This window comes from Temnothorax curvispinosus, unplaced genomic scaffold, assembly GCF_003070985.1.
Source record: "Temnothorax curvispinosus isolate PA1 unplaced genomic scaffold, ASM307098v1 QBEX01010053.1, whole genome shotgun sequence".
Taxonomy (NCBI): domain Eukaryota; kingdom Metazoa; phylum Arthropoda; class Insecta; order Hymenoptera; family Formicidae; genus Temnothorax; species Temnothorax curvispinosus.
In genome coordinates, this window is record NW_020219833.1 from 444,562 (window position 1) to 462,598 (window position 18,037).

An 18,037-nucleotide genomic window follows, 5' to 3' on the forward strand; every position below is an offset into this window, starting at 1 on the left:
CTCTCTCTCTCTCTCTCTCTCTCTCTCTCTCTCTCTCTCTCTCAAGCCCTTACGAGGCGTCTCAGTAACAAGACACGTGCTATGCAGATGTCGCGTCCAGGAGCCACCCCCTCGGCGGGACGCCGTCCGTGATTTAGGCTAATTACGTGCGACCGACGGCCGAGTAGATCTCTCCTACCGCCCGGCTATATCTTCATACGCTTCACCGGGTTACACAATCTCTTTCGTGTATCGTAGACGTATTCGCCCAGATAAATCGTATTTCAGGTTTGCCATGACCGAGCATGTATGTATTTTGCGTTTTGTTTCTTGCGTTGAATGCACATTAAAACATCAGATCAGACTAGTAAGCGCGAACAAACACGAACAAGTATGAACAAACGCGAATGAACAACTTGTTTCAGTGAGACAGTGAGGCACGTTGAGCCAAGTCGCTTGTTTGCTCTCATTTGCTTGACCCTCGCTCGCTTCGAATTTTCTATGCTTCGCCTTTCCACTTGAATGTACATACATTCGAGAACTGTCGCCCTGCTTCGTCGAGCCCTTTGGTCAGTTTAGCTTTCGTTAAGAGAAATTAATTCCACAATATAGAGCGAGGACTCTTCAATCGTCAGTGTTCAATATTTTGGTTGTTAAATCTCAAATCAGAACTTCGATAAAGGGATTGACGGGAACTCTGGAACACCTCGTATATACATTGTATGTACTTGTTTGTACACGTAATATGGCTGCTTATCACGCGAAATACACGTGTATACGGATACGCATCGAGCGGATGCGGATAGACGTGATAATTCCCTCATACATGTAAATGCAGCTGTACATGGCGTTTACATTATGCGTGCACGCGGTATATGCGTATATATACATATGTATACAATACGTACGGCGAAATTACGCCGGTTGTACTAAATACCGATCCTTGACTGCGCGTATAATTATCCTGACGTATCGGTGTGCGGCTAGATCTTCGCAATATACAGCTAAGCGGGTTGCTCGTACATTTATACATGCATATATACAGTACATAATATAACCATATATATATGTACTTATATGTATATCATATATGTCTGGACGATTTTAGTAGACCGGAAACTATCAACGGAGGAAGCGACTCCATGCGACGCGAATGCACTACCTGTGCATTTGCGTAAGCGTCTATCATCGTCCGTGGTCTACATCTGTACTCAGATACCGCGATTGTTCGCGTACCATCTTATATATGCTTTACATTTAAAAGGAACGTGCTCTTTTCTTCTCACAAGTTTCGTGGATCGCGCAAACGTGATAATTAATCGACGGCGAGACGTGCAATTTCAATAAAAACGCACAGCGACGAAATGCGTATACGATACGATACACAATTTGACGATGCTTAGAGTCCCACGGTCAAGTTCGTGTGCGTGTGCGTGTATGTGTGTACATGTGTATCGGGATACGAAATCGCAATTAGATTACGAGGGTTCAATAGTCGCGGCAGGATCGAAGGGTCACCCGCGGGACACGATCCGCGCCCGGTAGCTTATCCTTCGACCGTTTCCCTCTTCGCTCCTCTCACGTGGAGATGAAATATGGATCGAGGAACGGTGACCACTTCGTATCATCGCTGGCTATACGTTCCCGACGATAGTCACCGTTGAAGTCTGTTGTCAACTGCCTTTCTCCAGAAATTCCTGCCCACCCGTGTGACGAATATATCCGTCGAAAGGTATCTTTTTCGTCACTACGAGTTCATATGTGGTGGTGGTGTAACAACGGGAACAATCTAAAATACTTAAATCCAGAGCTTTCAATCGTTACCTTAATCTTGTGGACTTGAATTTTGCGCTTTGATTTTAAATTCGGAAAATCTCCGAAGACGAAATGTGGAAAGTCATGCGTTTCGCTGCGAGGAAACAGGCACGATGAAAAGAAAATAAGAGAGAAAGAAACGTTGATAGCGAGATGATTGCTGGGCGGACGAGTATGCAATTTCGTAGCGTTTTATAGCCCTCATAACATTTTCGCCGCATCCCGCGTGCGCGCAATTAGCGAGTTAGCTACTGTGTAATCATGCGTGTCGTTAAAGTGTCTTAAAGAAGCAAGAGACCCGACTTTGGTGTTAACCGTGTCCCGGTCGACAAACGAATCCCGGTGTTTAAAACCGATTTAAACGGGCAACTTGTTATTACCAGCGAGGTAGGTGCCGCATCGTAAAAAGGATCGCGCGTGCGCGAAAAAACTCATCGTGTTAAACACCAGTTACATTTCGCCGTTATGTTTACCTGACACTAGACGCTTGTATATTATTCGTGATAAAGTGTACGCGTTGTGAGCTGTGGTGGCGTATTAACATCCATCTGTACCGAGAGAAACATCTATATTTACGAGAAACATCTCAATTCTCCAAGAGTTTCTCTTCCGGATGATCGACAGTTCGACCGCATTCTTTGGGAAAAATAAGTAACAACTGTAACAAAATAATTGACTCTACTAATAAGAGAGCTCGATATATCACACCCCACTATCACTCCTATCCTTAAGCGTGAACGCTCAAGACATCATAATCAAGCGTCGATGCAATTAAATCCGTATTATATTTCCAGGTTAAATTTTTATCGCGCGTATCTCGATTCCCGCGACTCTGCCAGGACCGACGAGTAACAATGTGAAATATCTGGTTTCCTTTTTCGTTGCAGGTGTCGGCGGGCCAGCATATGCAGCTCACGGGCGACCTGAAGCCGGTTGTGTCTGTCGCGGCGCAGCAGGGCATGTACTTCAATCAGCAACAGACGCAGAATCAAGCCGGGCCGTCGGCTAATCAGGCCGACACCTACTGCTCGGTCTCGCAGTCCCAGACCATCAATTTCACTCAGCAGAGTCTGAGGCAGCGGGCGGCGGCCGCGGCCGCCGGCGGAGTGCCGCAGCCGGGCCCTGCCGGCCCAGGGACGCGGGGCCATCCGCAGCAGGTGCCACCGGGCCAGGTCGATCAGCATCAGCACGCAAAGCTTCTCCAGCAGCAGCAGCAGCAATTGATGCGCGCGCAACAGGTAAAGCGACCTGATTTTCTTCGCGCCGACGAAATTTTCCTTGTTTTACACAGTTGTGTCTCGAGGTTCGCGGAGCTCCCGTTTCCCGACGATGGAAACGGCGGCGCGTTGACGGTGACACGTGTCGACAGTGACACGTGTCGCCGTCCGAGCGATTTCGCAATCAACGTAAATGACTTCCGTCCGGATTTTTTCATACCCAACATCGCGCGGAAATAGACGCGAAATTATTTTCATGCTACATAGATTGCGCGTTCGGTTCTCGTTTGTCCTGAATTGCTTTACGTAGTAACGATCGTACGTGTAACGTTTATCTTTATGCGATTATTATCGTCTTCCACAAGACGCTTTCGCACCTCGGCCGATATCATCGCGTTCGAAAATTGCAATTCCGAGCCGTTACACCGATAAACGACATCGTCCTCCGGAGCGCGAGAGCTTTCGCCGTGATGATAGTCTATGCAGGTAAGATGATCGCGAGATCGCGGCGCGATGGCACATTATCCGAGACATTAAGCTCGTATCCGGCAAGAGAGGAAGAGAAAGAGAAAGAGAGAAATAGGAAGAGAGCCCGCGACGTCCGCGTATGCAACAGGTACCGCTACTAGGTCTTTTGCAACTTCTGCCCCGTCGCGTTGAAAGAAGCGACACAAATGGGACAAATAGCGTGAGCGCGGGGGACAACGGGGGCTCTTTCTCCGAGACGGGGAACAATGGGCGAAAAAGTTTTTGCGCCGCGCGCCGCGGAGTTTCCTGCGGGAGCCCCGTGATATCGAGGGAAGCGGGATATCGGCAAATTAGCGTTCTCGGCGATTACCTCACGCAAGATTAAACGTCGTCGATACGTACGCTTTTATTCGCGTTGGCTCATCGCGTTGGCCTTACGATTCTTGATGACGTTAAGCGTCATTTGATACGCTTATTGCGTACGCAAAGAATATCACACAAAAACGCAAATCGTTATAATTTGTCAGTTTCCTCACGTATATACATTCTTTCCGATTTTTTTCTCTTTTACTTAAGGATCTTTTAACGAAGAAAAAATTCGGGATTATCTTTGCTTAACGAGGATTTGATAGAGGACGATGTTTTTTCTTAATGACTCTTTAATTCTTCACCGTAAAAGCCTTCAATCGAACTTTTCGATCAAAGTATAAGATATGTCCAAGTATGTTCAAGATTTAGTAGTCATTCTTAACTGTAGGATCATAGAAGGGACCACGATGTCGTGGGCAGCTAAGTCGTTTCATTCTTTATTGATATGCGACCCACGCTTTATTTAATCTGAACGACATTCGAGCCACCGATCACATCGTTAGAAGTTTGGCGGCAGATAGCGGCTTACTCTTCATTTCATCTAAACAACGGTTTGAATAAACAAACGCTTTCCGGGGCCGGTATTCATAGTCAGATCTTATTGTATATAAGATCGTCTTAAGTTTACTTTCAGATACTCCGAAGCCAATGAAACGAGTACAACGTTTGAAGATTAATTTGAGACGACCTTAATTATAAGATCCGGCAATGAATATCGCTTTTAAATAACCGAACCACAATAGTGGATATGAAGAATGGCCTGAGTTAATTCTTCTCTAATACAAGTATCGGACAAGTGAAATTGGCTGGCCGGGATGATCCGCGTGATAACTGTACACCATCTTAGTTTGAGTTCTTCTAATAGTTCCAACTCTACATAACTAAACTTTCAAATTGATTTAGATTGGATTAAGTAATTTCTTGTTGCGCGGCCTGATTTATATCTTTTCATTGAAAAACTACGATTGATTGTCGCGCGATTAGACGTGCATCGCATCGCCAGGAAGTCGATCTAGCAATTGCGAAATTGCGTACACGAAGCTGCTCGTCGAGATCTCGGAGTGTCGCGTGGTCGCTTATCGGCGGATGACTCAGTCCTCAGTCCGCAACAGCCCTATTGTTATCTCGATAATGTTAAGGTACCAAAGACGACGGTCGCTCGTGCTCCAGTTACTAATTGTATGTTTCGCGCAGTTGGTTAGTCATCCCGTTCTGCCAGGGATGAGCTGCAGGCGATAAAGCGGTGCTGCGGTGCATCATCCAGAACGGCGCGCGCGGCCAGCCCAATAATTTTATCCCGGGCGTGGAGTGCTCGGTCAACGTTAATATGCGCGAATCGATTGCTTTCTTTCGAAACACATTTTTACATACATGTGTAATGCTCATGCAATTGATTATTAGTGGACAGAACAGCTTTAATGAATTGAGGAGGCATAATTCTTGCGGCTAATTCTTGGATCGCTTCGTCTTGAATCACTTCATCTTGAGAATCACAGTTCCTTATCAATATACTCTTGCATATGCTACAATATTTATATATATTGAATTATATTTTATTTAATTATATTTATTATGTTTTATTGCAGTAATTATTCTATTGTACTAATAATGTCTTTAACATAAAGCGGAAAGTTATAAATGATAGAGTGATATCTTCATCGGAATTCACGGTATGTTCTCTTTCGGTTTTCCGCTCTCACCCGCAACATGCACAAGCGCGAGATCTCGATTAGCGCTTACTCGTAGCCTCGCGATGATGTTGGAATTGACGAGATGATCGGTCCCGTATCCATTCCGATCCATTAGGATAGTTAACATGCGCGGAACAACAGGAACATCATCGTACAACGTCATCTATGAGTTCTAGGAATTGTCCGGGCTCATAACAGAAACCCATTCGATCTCTCATGCCATAAATGCGGTACCATAAATGCGAATCGAGACGATAAAATACTTCGGTAACTTTTTGCAAAATTACGAAATCGGCTCGCACGGATAGAATCGATGACGAAAGGAAAAAACAACGGGAAATACTTTCAATACTCTCAGAAACTTTTTTAAGCCCCCCCGCGAGTGAAAGAGCAAGTATAACTTTCTTCTCTCCTGTGATTAATGACGCTCGTAATCGGTGACCTATTGCGATCGCGTTGAGCGCATCGCTGCGCGCGCGATTTAGCGGGATCGGCGACGGGGCGGCGATCTTGTTGCGCAAGAGCATCCGGGATTGCGTTTCCCGCTTCCTGGTGTTACGCGGCCGCGAGAGGAAAGTCCGAGGCGAGGGAGAGACGCACGACGCACGACAATGCAGGCGGTGGCCGATACGCGGGAATCGGCGGCCGCCGATGCAGTCGAAGCGGAGAACCCGCCTGTCGCTTTCCACGCCGCGCCGTTCGGATACGTTCACCCTTTCGCTCGCCCCCTCTCGCGCCGCTCTCTCCTCCGCTCGCTTCCTCTCGTTCGTCGCGCCGGCCGGCGTCTCTTTCCACTCTCGACCGAGCAACAACCTGCGATTAGGCGAGCAACGCCCTTCTGCTCTTTCGCTCTCTCGAGGCTCCGCGAAAGAGCCGACCTTAAAATCGCGCGCGGCGCGTTGCGATTTTCAGGCGCGCGCTCGCCGATTCTCGAACCGGCGCGCGGCGTCGGAGACGACTTTCCAAGTCTCACCATTCAAAGCGAGTCACCAAAAATGGGACACGTGAATGTGTGTTTGCCTTTGGAGATGCGATAAGATGATATTTCTATAGCACGCGATATTTTTAGAACGTCCTAAAATTTAATTAAATTAAGATTAGAACGTCCTGTCTCTGTCAGGTCGCTTTGCATATCATTCTTGTATTTTTTTTTTCTGATTTTCGTGCGTCTCTGCTGTTACAGGTGATGCAGCAGCAACAGCATATGACGGGTGGAATGGGAAGTGTAAGGCCGCCACCGCCCGAATACAAGGCCGCGGCTCAGGCACAGATGATGCACGCCAGTATCGGTATGGGTCAGCAAGCGAGGTTCGCCAATGCCGGACCCATGCGCAGAGTTACGCAACAACCTATGCCGCCGTCGGGTAAGTTCAATGAGAAATGATCTCACCGGCCTCGTTACACGTTTGTTCGTTTCTACCTTACAGTTTAACATCCAGATCTCGACATATAAGAGCTGGATAATTTCGCGGAAAAAAATTAGCAATAATACAGCAATAAGATCCGTTGCTTGGTGATAAACAGATATTTCGTATTCACCGTTGTTCAACATCTTGGCGCGGGTTACACGTTGTTGAATATTACCGCGGAAAGAATTCAACCGAGCGTAAACGTGATGCTGACGTTCCGCTGGATTCGCTCCAAGCTAGAGGGAGAAAGGCCGAGGAGGCAGGCAAGGGGTGGCGAGGAGACGGAGGGAGTCGAAACTATCCTTATATATCTTGGCCTCTACAAGACTCTCCTATTGATCGGGTCGACGCCGGTTTTCCCGAGATTCTATCCAAACTGAAGGAAATCTGCAGATCCTCGCGCGCGCGCTCTCTCTCTCTTTCCTCTAAAATTTTGCCGTAACGCGCCGTCACAATTCGCAGTCTCGATTTGGTTGAATTTAATGCATTTGACTCGGCCGCAAAACATTCTTCGTTCTCGCAGTTTTCGAGTTTAAGTAACAACAGCTAAGCAACGCTAAGCAACGTCCCGGCATTATATGGTACGTGTGGATGTTTTTCGCAGGTCCGATGATGAGGCCGCAAATGGCGCAACAGCAGCAGCAGCAGGCGTTACATGCAGCCGGTGGTAATATGTACATGGGCGGCGGCGGAATGGCCGCCATCGGCGGGATGCATCAGATGCACCAGCGGCTAGGCTACCCGAGAACCAACAATCAACGGCCGCCCAACGTTAGCGTCGGCCCTCCGGACGGCCTTGGGAACAGCATCGCGGGTCGCGGCGCCCAGCAGGAGTGGCGACACGTTTTGATGCAACAGCAGCAAGGCTTTCAGGCGCAAATGCGCTCACAATTCAACCAGCAAGGTCACCAAGGTGAGAAAGAGAGAAAGCAAAAAAAAAGAAAGAGATAGAGGAAGTTCGGGTATTTTAAACCACTAAGTCTTTTTCAATATATAACTTGAAAACTATTAAAGATAGTTGAACTTTGTTTACGCTGAGTTGTAATGCCAAATGTTTGTTACAACGTGTTTCTAATCAATTTCGTTTATTTATAGTGAGTTAAATGTTATAGCAAAATTTTCGAAGGTAGATTTTTGTCGGCTAATTTGAACTGTGTCGAGCAAGGTAAACTACTTCATTAATCTTACAAAAAAAAAATAATTTTTACCGTGTTTCAAAGTATTAATAATAAGGTTAAGGTGTTAATAATAAAATAGTTTATAATAATTATTAAATTATACATTTATTTTATTGCAAACTGTAATTTTTATAACATTGTCATATAAAAATGTATGAAACATGTTTAAAACTTTTTTATTAATGTAATAATATATACTCAAAATAATATAAACTTTTTACTCATAAACTTTACTTATAAAATAAAACGCATTTAAGAAAGAGAACTATCTCGACTTGTCTGACATCACTATTTTTACCTTTTCGTCATATAAAATAGAAATGTACACCATATGACACTTGCTAAGTATACTACACTAAAGTTCTACTTTAGTTTTGCATGCAACAAAAAGCGATTAAGAACGTTAACTGCAAAATAAAAGTTTACTAACCTCACGCTGTATGCGATACACGCCAAATTTTCCATTTCAATTTGTTATTTAACGACACGTTGTACCACGCTGCCGCTTTGTATGTCAGATTATGGGGCCGGCAACCAGTAATTCCACTGCTAGATTGTGACACTTAATATTTTAAATATCACGGTGGTTTTATTTATAAGAGTATTTCACCTTACCCGAACTTCCTCTATAGAGTCGCCGGATGTACTATCGTATTGATGGTCGCGAATTAGTGGTTGCCGATGTCAGAACTCATTTCGTGTCAACTCGGAGTTCGCTCTTGCGAGCGAAGCCCTCGTTTCCGTCGGAAAACGCGAATGCCCGTGTCGCTTCGTTTTGTTTGGATACGAACGCATAAATGCAAATTATATTCATAGAGAGTTAAGTGCGTCCCGGCGAATTTTTACTCGCTATTATTCGTCAAAATTATTTGCGCAGAATTGACATGCGGGGATTTTATCGGATCGACAATTTTTTGCAGGTGCTTTCGGCTTGGGTGGCGCGGGCGGCACAATGCAAATGACCGCGGCGCAGATGCAACATCAACAATTAATCCGCTCGCAAAACGGCGGTCTAGCCGGCTCGGGGATGGCCAACAGCACGCAGATGCAGCAGCTGTTGACACAACAGCACCAACAGCAAACGCTGGCCATGCAACAGAACAACAATCAGATGTCGTTGCAGATGCAAATGTCACAGACAACATCCGTAAATTCGGTCAACGTTACCGGAACCGGTAAGTTATCCATGAGATATCTCAAGGAGACTACACCGGAAACAATGATGTTACGACGTGTTGTCAATTTTTTTTTATTGGTCATACATACTCTCTAAAAGTCGAAGAGTGGAATATCACTCAAAACAAATAAAATGCAAGTGTAACGAAAAGTGAAAATTGAGCCTGTGCACTTCGAGTATTCGCCACTCTAAGAAAGAGTAAAATTGCGCTTTATAAGTTGGAGTGAAATCGCATTCCATTTGAGTGAAAGGACACTCTTTTTGAGTGCAATAGATCAGTGTCCAGTGGAGTGAATTATATCACTCTACAATTTTGAGTAGAAAATTTCACTCTGTTAGAGTCATTTATCAGTCGATCTTTAATGAATCGTGATTCACTATAGTTTTAGAGCCGAAGCACATAACATTGCGTAGCGATATACGACAGTCGTAGTCGTGAACGTAAGTAACACACAAGCTTTGACGTATTCTGATTGTCAGAATACGCCAAAGCTTGTGCGTTACTTACGTTCATGACTACGACTGTCGTATATCGCTATGCAATGTTATAAGCTTGACCCTTAGAGTGAGATCGTATCACTACGGTGGAATAGGTGCTCTAAAAATTTGAGTGAAAAATTCACTCCTATCTTATATAAGTGCCCGCATTTACTCACATTAGAGTGACAACCCTCTCTTTTAGAGTGGCTATCGCAATCATTCTAATACATTAGAAACCACTCTATGAGATTTAGAGAGTATCAAACGGAATCTCCGTGTAAGATTATCTGTCCCGTATTTTGTGCCCTGAGTACCCATAGCGATTTAGGCACATTTAATTGGATTTGATGAATTGTATGTTTAGGTTCTCCCTTGCATCCACATCAGCAGTATGGCGGAGGCAGTCCGGGAGTGCGCAGTCTACCACCACCGCAGCAGCACACTCAGCCGCCGCCACCAGCCGCAACTACGGATCCGTCCGTGGCCCCTGACTTTACTCTCGAATTCCTGGAGAACCTTCCTCCGGGAGACACGTCGAACTTCAGCGCCCAAGAGCTGCTTAATTCTCTCGACTCCGGTTTTAATCTCGATGCGATGATGTAATGGGACCACGCCTGCTGTGTGGTCGGTTCAGATGTCGGTGTCTGGCGGTATGCCGGTTTTACTAGGAATGGCTGACGAGTGAGACCGACCGTCCCCCTAAAGTATATACTTAGCGCGACGATACCGACGAATTTCTTTTCGTCCGTCCGCGTATCGACCTGCCTTTCCGTGATTTCCCTCATTGTATCAGTCGAATCGATTCCTTTGTCAGTACCTTTTTGGAAGAGAGCGTCGACCCGAATGTCCTTTTTCGACCTTCGAATCTTATGAGAGTTCTAAACGGAACGATCGATGAAAATAGTAATATAATAAAGAAATTTGCTGACTCTTTTGAACTCGATGCTGAAGGAACGGACGCAGGTTGGTGATATGCAGGTACTTTGTTATATTTGAGAACAGACAATTGTGAGAGTGACAGTTACCCACCGGTGCGACAACGTCCCACAGCCGGTCGTAGTGCATTCTCGGTCACCGCTTCCGCGGCCGCCGACTATTCTTCTAGGCAATCACATTTTAGTAAAATTTAATTTTGTAATAATAACCGCCGAAGGGCGAGGGAGTTTAGCCCGTGGTGACGTGGTAGCGTGGGATATCAAGAGGTACGTGGAAATCGTTCTATCTCTCGTTTTCTTGTCGGGCAACGATGCCGCACTTTGAAGGAGGACAAAACCTCGCGAGAGACCGCGGTTCCTATTTTCTTTTCAAGTTCGCCCACGGCCGGCTAATATCGAGAACGATCGATAAATTTTCGAGTGCTCGCGTCGACGACTTCGACGAAACTGCGATGACTTCGACGGGCATTCCGCAAGACGATTCTCCTCTCTCTTGATTTTTCACGTCGAAATCCGCGCGAGTAGATAGAGATATTGATACGAAGGCCGCGATTAGGGTTTACTCGACTGAACCTATATTCGGCCGGCAAAAACTGGTTACCTTGCGCTGGCTCGTTGTTGGAACACCTCCAAGATTTCTGGATCGACGAGCTCGGCCGGGCGTTAATACTTTATAAGGATAATAATGTAACAATGTAACGATTATATTATATTATTATATTATAATAACGTAATCATATATCGTTATATTATTACATTATTATATGGAAATAATAATGTAGTAACGTAACGATTAGAAGGTAGCGTATTTAATTATGCCATTAACGGCATATTTACAATTAACAGCAAGTCAATTATCAAACATTCAATTCATTTTTATGAGTTTGCGTCGCGCGACGTGAAAAATCGCGCACGCTGATCTGATCGGGTCCGTACATCGGAAGATTCTTACGATAAGAAGGATGAGAAAAAGAACTTCCTCCTAAACTGCATTGTTAGCGCTAATACAAGGATAAAAGAATTCGTCATTGTACATAGATATTAAAAAACTAGAAGAATTTTGAGGCGTTAAGGTCGCACAGTTTAGCCGATTACATAAGAATAAGGAACCTAAAATATATAGATAAATATTATGATGATAATAGTGATTAACGACGATGGTAATATGCAAGTGGAGACGCGTGCACGAAGAAATTATGCGCGGCTGAGAGGGAGCGTGTGATAAAAGACGTGAAAACGAATGTATCAGCCGACAGAGCACATTTGTCGATCGGTATATATATTTATTAAGTTTCAATACCGAATGTGCTGTGTCGCGCTATGTCGAAGCTGCACACAAAATAATCACGGTGAGGTAGATTCCATTTTCGACGCGGCGAACTACTCGTATTTTCTAAAAGGGGCAATCGTTTCTCGGGAATTCGCGCGGAGTGTATCGTCGAAATATATTCACCATTCTGTTCTTTTTTTTATTTATTTCGTCAAACGGTGACCTCTTATACTTTATTCCGGATTTTTAAGAAATCATGAATAACGAACAAAATCTCAAAGTTTACGCTTTGTGTTCGTATGTATTCGAAACTGTTAACGATGTATAACAAATCGCAATGTAGTTCGATGCTACAAGGGAGGCAGAGAGAGAGAGAGAGAGAGAGAGAGAGAAAAAGGAATCTTTGACTATTCTTCCATAGCGATACATTCCATAGATAACAAAAAGATAGCGATCTGTGGTTCGTCTAATCAAAAGTACTGTTTTTAAAAGGAAAAAAAGAATACACGACAGAAAGGAATATTAATGTTATAATATAAGAGAAGCAGATATTGAATCCCGCGCTTATATGTACATTCGCAGAAGAGCACATCCTCGACCGTTCGCCGAAAGTGTGCACGAAGACTTCCGATCGAATTTTATTGTCGCTTGTCCGCGACTCTGCTAGAAATTAGCGAGTCCCGCGCCAAGTGGATTAGAAGATAATAATACTAATAATAATAATCATTTTTTAAATTTCTCTCAATCGGGTGGGGTGACACTATCTTGTAAAATATTGGGGCCACAAAATATAATCTAAAAAAAGGGGGGGAAAGAAGAAAAAGAAGAAGATTAGAGGTCTGATTCTCACGTCAATACCTTTGTAAAATCTTTGAGAAAAATCGACGAAAATCTATTATATTGGTTTGTCCGTTTTGTACGTTTTACGCGAGCGAGGGGAGGGGAGGGAAGAAAAGAGAAGAGCGAGGAGGTAGAATTGCGCATTGTTATAGGAAAGAGCATCAGGGACCAACCGAGAGAGCAAAGTGCGTGATGTCGATTGTCACAGTGGATCGTTGTCTCTCTTTTTTGAACGGATTGCGGAGAAGGAAGCAATGTGCCTAACAAAAAAAAAAAAAAAAAAAAAACAATTTGAGCCGTTTGTTACCGACTTGTTAGAAAATTAGCCACACGGTGTCAACATTGTACGAGGTTTTGCGCAAAGGGAACCTACGCACGTACGCATAGACAGGACAGGTAATCGCGATGCTGCATCGTTGAAAACGTTGATTTTTTCACACTGTCGACAGTCGATCGTGAAAGGAGGGAATCGAGGCGAAAGTTGCGACGTGTTAATTTCTCGAGGGTGACCTTGGTTGGGACGCATATATATCGTATTATTTATAAATAATATTTATAAAAGAAACATTATATAAAACGGGCATTTCGTATATAGGATAAATTCCATGTTGAATTGTTATTAATAAAAAGCGTTGAGTTTCTACAAAGATATATATATCTCTTCACCGAAACTTTTCGAACTTTTCCAAAATCTCCGTCTCGTCAGTGACGTCACGTTGCCGTCAGTAACGACGCGTTATCGGAAACTCCATGATTAGCCGAACGAGATAAATTCGATCCGTTTCGCCACGGAAAATCCCAGAGACGATAAACCATCGGCGGCTTATCGCGTATCGATCCGTCCGAAAATTAATGCGCGTTATCCGGCACGTTATCCCGCCGCCAATAACGCGAGCGTTTCGCGATCGGCGTGCAACGCGATACTTTCTACTACGCATCCCTGCTTTATCTCTTTCCCAATATATCTCGTTACTATACCCCCTTCCCCCCCCCTCCGCAAGAATTGGAATCGGGATTTTCGTTTGCCGGCCGCATACGTCTTTCCTTTTGCGGCTTATAAAAAAAAAACGATCCCAAATTTTGTTTCATTTTCTTTCATTTTCTTACGGCACTGTTCCGTTCCATACGAAAAATCGTCGGGCGAAACAGGGGGTTGATAACTCTTAACGACAGTTTCATTATCGTTTATTTGCGTTGCGCAGATATTATATACGGTAGAAAAAGACTGCGCAACGACAATATAACGATAACAAAACTATCGTTGAGAGTTACGGAATAGGCTCACAGGGGTTTAGGTCAAATTCGCGCGTCTCCATCTGCGATACGGTTTTATACTAGGTCGAATGGCAGCCTAATGTTGCTGCTCGTGGGTGGGCCTCGCGGCAGGAGGATCAATATCATCGTGAGGGAGAGAAAACGAGCAGGCTGAGAATGGGAGCAAGGGGGTAGGTAGGTAGGAGCCGCCGCCGCCGCCACCGCCGCTGCGATGAGGGATAAGGATTACAAGGGCGGCGGCGACGGTGACGGCGGGGGAAAGAGATAGCTTGGCGAGAATCGCGTACCCCGAAAATGTCAATTCGCCGTCCCGGCTCCTCGCGGAATTGCGATCGTGATAAGGTAATTGCTCCACGTACGTGCTCGGCCCTGTTCAATTTCGTACATCCCGGAACTTGCGCGTTTTGTCGTCGCCATCGTCGTCATCGTCGTCCGCTCCGAGACGAGTTTCGATCATTCTCACCCGTTCGCACCTGTTTGATCCCGTCCTGTTTAATCGCGTCAATATCGTCCCGGATTCCCGAATTACATTTCAGCGACGAAGCGCGCGGAAGCGTCGACCTCGACGAAGCGTGTCCGAAAATGGTTCCCCGGAAGTCGTTAGCGCTTAGTCGTTTAGATACCTATGGCTCGTCACTCGTTTCGTTCGTTCGAATCTGCTGCGGGCGTCTCGCACGAGCTACGTTTTTATCGATCCAAAGCGGTGCGCGAGCAGAACAACGATCCACTGGCCGACGACGCCGCATTCGCGCGTTTCCTCGCGACAATGCTCCGACATGATGACGACGGGTTCGAGCCACTCGCGAAAATCCTCTATTGTCAAACGCGATATCAATTACCGCGTTGACCTTTCGCGACGCAACGGCGCGGGGCGCACGAATGAGGGATAATGCTCGCGGTGTCGTGGAGAACCTTCGATCTCGATAATAAGCGTTTAAACAAACGCGTCTTTTAGACATCGTATCATAAGACGTCTTAAAGATGTCTTAAACATACCTTTAAGACGTTTTATGTCCCGATTTTGGACATGTGTGCTGCCTGGGTTAATACGGGCGGGTTGTTCGGCATTCGCCTTCTCTTCGTCGGGAATCCTTTCCTTCCCTCGCAGTCTTCAATTCTTTTTTTATCGCGAGAAACGACGAAGGAGAGAGAAGTTCATCCTGAAACGAGAGAAGACTGTCGTAAGACGGTCTGCCGAAAATTTAGATATCAATTAACCACCGCGAGGGACATTTAGTGGGATCAGTATTTCTACGCGAAATGGTTTTGATATACATATATATATAAAACAAAAAGAGAGGAGGAGGAGGAGAGAAGTGAGTTTAGGCGATTATCGATGAAGAGGCCACGCGCGACGATGACGCGCGGCGCATCGGTTTCTTTTCCTTCGTCGCTGTAAATACGTAGACACGGGAAAAGAGAGAAGTAGATAGAACGTGTAATAACGGAAAGCGGACGCGAAACGGACCGGCCGCGGCCGGGCGGTTTTCGTTTCGGCGTCACATTGCGATGATCGACGATCGCGCGGGCTAATCTCGGATGCATTCGGAGGCGAGAATGATCGAGAGAGCGGGATCGCTTTCGAAGGGCAAGACGGATCGCGATGCACCGAGAATCAGGGCGCGCGGCATTTCGCGGTAGGATACGACGGTTCTCCGAATTGTTACACAGAAAAAAAAGAATGTTCTTGATTTGAAAATATCTTTAGTTTCAACGTGGAAATCTTGAAATGAGATTATATTGCGTTAAACTTGCTTGAATGAAGTCATTATATATAGTGCAACTCCAAGAAAAAAAAGTTGAAATTTTTATAAGAATGATTCTTGTAAGAAGATATAGACTGTTTCATATGTAAGCAACATCACTATTATAATCTTTCCATAAGAATTTCAACTTTTTGTTTCAACATTTTTTTCTTGGGGTTGCACTATATACCACCTAATGACTTCATTCAAGCAAGTTTTCTTCAAGCAAATTTAACGCAATATAATCTCATTTCAAGATTTCCACGTTGAAACTAAAAATATTTTTAAATCATTCTTTTTCTCTGTTTATAAAATTGCCTGTTCTACATGTAAGATCCACGGCGTATGTGTGTAATACCTCAGGAAGCTGCGAAAGACGGCGCCGATTTCGCGCCGCACTTTCGCGGAAAGCGTGACCGGAAGCTCCTCTCCTTTCGCCGGATCGCTTCCGCGGCGCGGGAGCGATGCCCCAACGCTAGTCGCGCGCGACGATTTGTGATAACATATATTATTATTAATGCTTGATGAATAAAATAAAGCACACACACACACACACATACACCTAGAAGTTTAGAAGAACAGCGAGACGTCGGTCGATTTTAATACTTTCCCGATCTAACGGATGGCTATTTACTCGATTCCCATGTCCACCAAGGTTGAATAGATAGAAAAATAGATCCTTTTGTAATTTCCTTGGGAAAGTGTTAACGAAGGATTAAACGAAGAATTCCGCGATTGCCACGCATTCGCGATCGAGGGGTGCATCGTCGATCATCGAACCAGATCCGCATGCAACGCGCGCGATTAAGCGAGGCAGCAATAAAGAGAGAGCGGAAGAAAGAAAGAACGAATGAGATAGAAAGAGTGTGTGCGAGCGAGCGAGAGAGAGAAAGAGAGAGAGAAAGCGAGTTTGTAAATAATAGTGTTACATTATTATTTATGTTGCTGAGTAATAGTAAATTATCTTAACGATACGTAATTTAAAGAAAAAAAGAAAAGAAACAGAGAGTGAGGATCATACACGCACGGGATATGTACATAAGTTATAGATATATCTCTCCTGGTAAGGGATACTTTACGGATAGTTATTTTTATTACTATTATTATTATTAAGTAATATAATTATATGATTATCATTATATATTATTAATTATTACTATTATTATTATTATTATTATTATTATTAATATAATTATCATTGTTATCCTTCGATCAATGATCTCAAAAGAAAACAGTAATTGCGTTCGTACGAGAATGCGGCTAAAACTTCGTCAAGAAATTTTGAAATTCATTATTCGACCAAATACGCACGAAATGGATTCTTTGTTAATGACGAAACAAGTTTCTACAAAGTTTCAAACCGAGTTTTATTTCTGGCCTACGTACTCTCTAAACATGTTTATGATAAAGTCGAGATACCTGCTTCCGGGGAGTCCTTATTTCTTTATCTGATTATTAAACTTACGCTTCTTGTGCAGCGCATTCCAAAAAAAATTGATGAAGCACAGTAATTTTCTTTCATTGCATAAGAAACATAATGTGAGAATTGATTCATTTTTTATCGCTGTACTTTTTAATTTCAATTGTTTTTAGAAATCTGTTCTCTAAGGCTGCACAGAGAGAATTTTCTTTTAACCCTGAAAATTATGATAGTCGTGGGACAACATGTATTACAAAGAATTTTATGCGAGCTATTCTGATTAATATCTACCATAATAAAAATATTAATATCTATTACAATAAAATATAAAATATGTTTGATTAATTTTAGTAAAATATATACTACAATTTCAATAATTTTTCAAAATTTACCAATCTGCTTGGTAACTTGATGTATTACGTTGTTTGTAAAATGTCTCGTATATTTTAAAAATTCCTATCGTTACCGATAATATTTGATTGGTTGCCAAGTCGTCCCAAGTTTGTAATGAATTTAACGGTAAAATATAACAAAAAATTCTCTCCGTGTGCGTTTTGATATTCACTGCCGGTACTGAAAATCTATAGTAATATGTGACATAAACTATAGATTTTCAGTACTGGCAGTGAATATCGAAACGCAGCCTAAATAATGTCGTTAATTTGCGAGCGCCGTGGGCCTATTCTGTAACTCTTAACAACAGTTTCGTTGTCGTTATATTTGCGTTGCGCAGATATTATATATAATAAAAAAAGCTGCGTATAACGAC

General features: G+C 43.8%; 1 protein-coding gene across 2 annotated transcripts in view; it reads left to right on the plus strand.

The window, feature by feature from the left end:
- The window catches only part of LOC112459689 (neurogenic protein mastermind), a 192,660-nt gene extending 176,816 nt beyond the window's left edge, over positions 1-15,844 (plus strand). For both annotated transcript variants that reach the window (XM_025023938.1, XM_025023939.1), the window contains 5 exons: positions 2,682-3,032; positions 6,723-6,903; positions 7,553-7,861; positions 9,047-9,301; positions 10,148-15,844. In XM_025023938.1, the coding sequence (XP_024879706.1) occupies positions 2,682-3,032; positions 6,723-6,903; positions 7,553-7,861; positions 9,047-9,301; positions 10,148-10,386 (1,335 nt within the window). In that variant the 3' untranslated portion in view covers positions 10,387-15,844. The remainder of the gene's footprint in view (positions 1-2,681; positions 3,033-6,722; positions 6,904-7,552; positions 7,862-9,046; positions 9,302-10,147) is intronic.
- Positions 15,845-18,037: the final 2,193 nt, after the last annotated feature.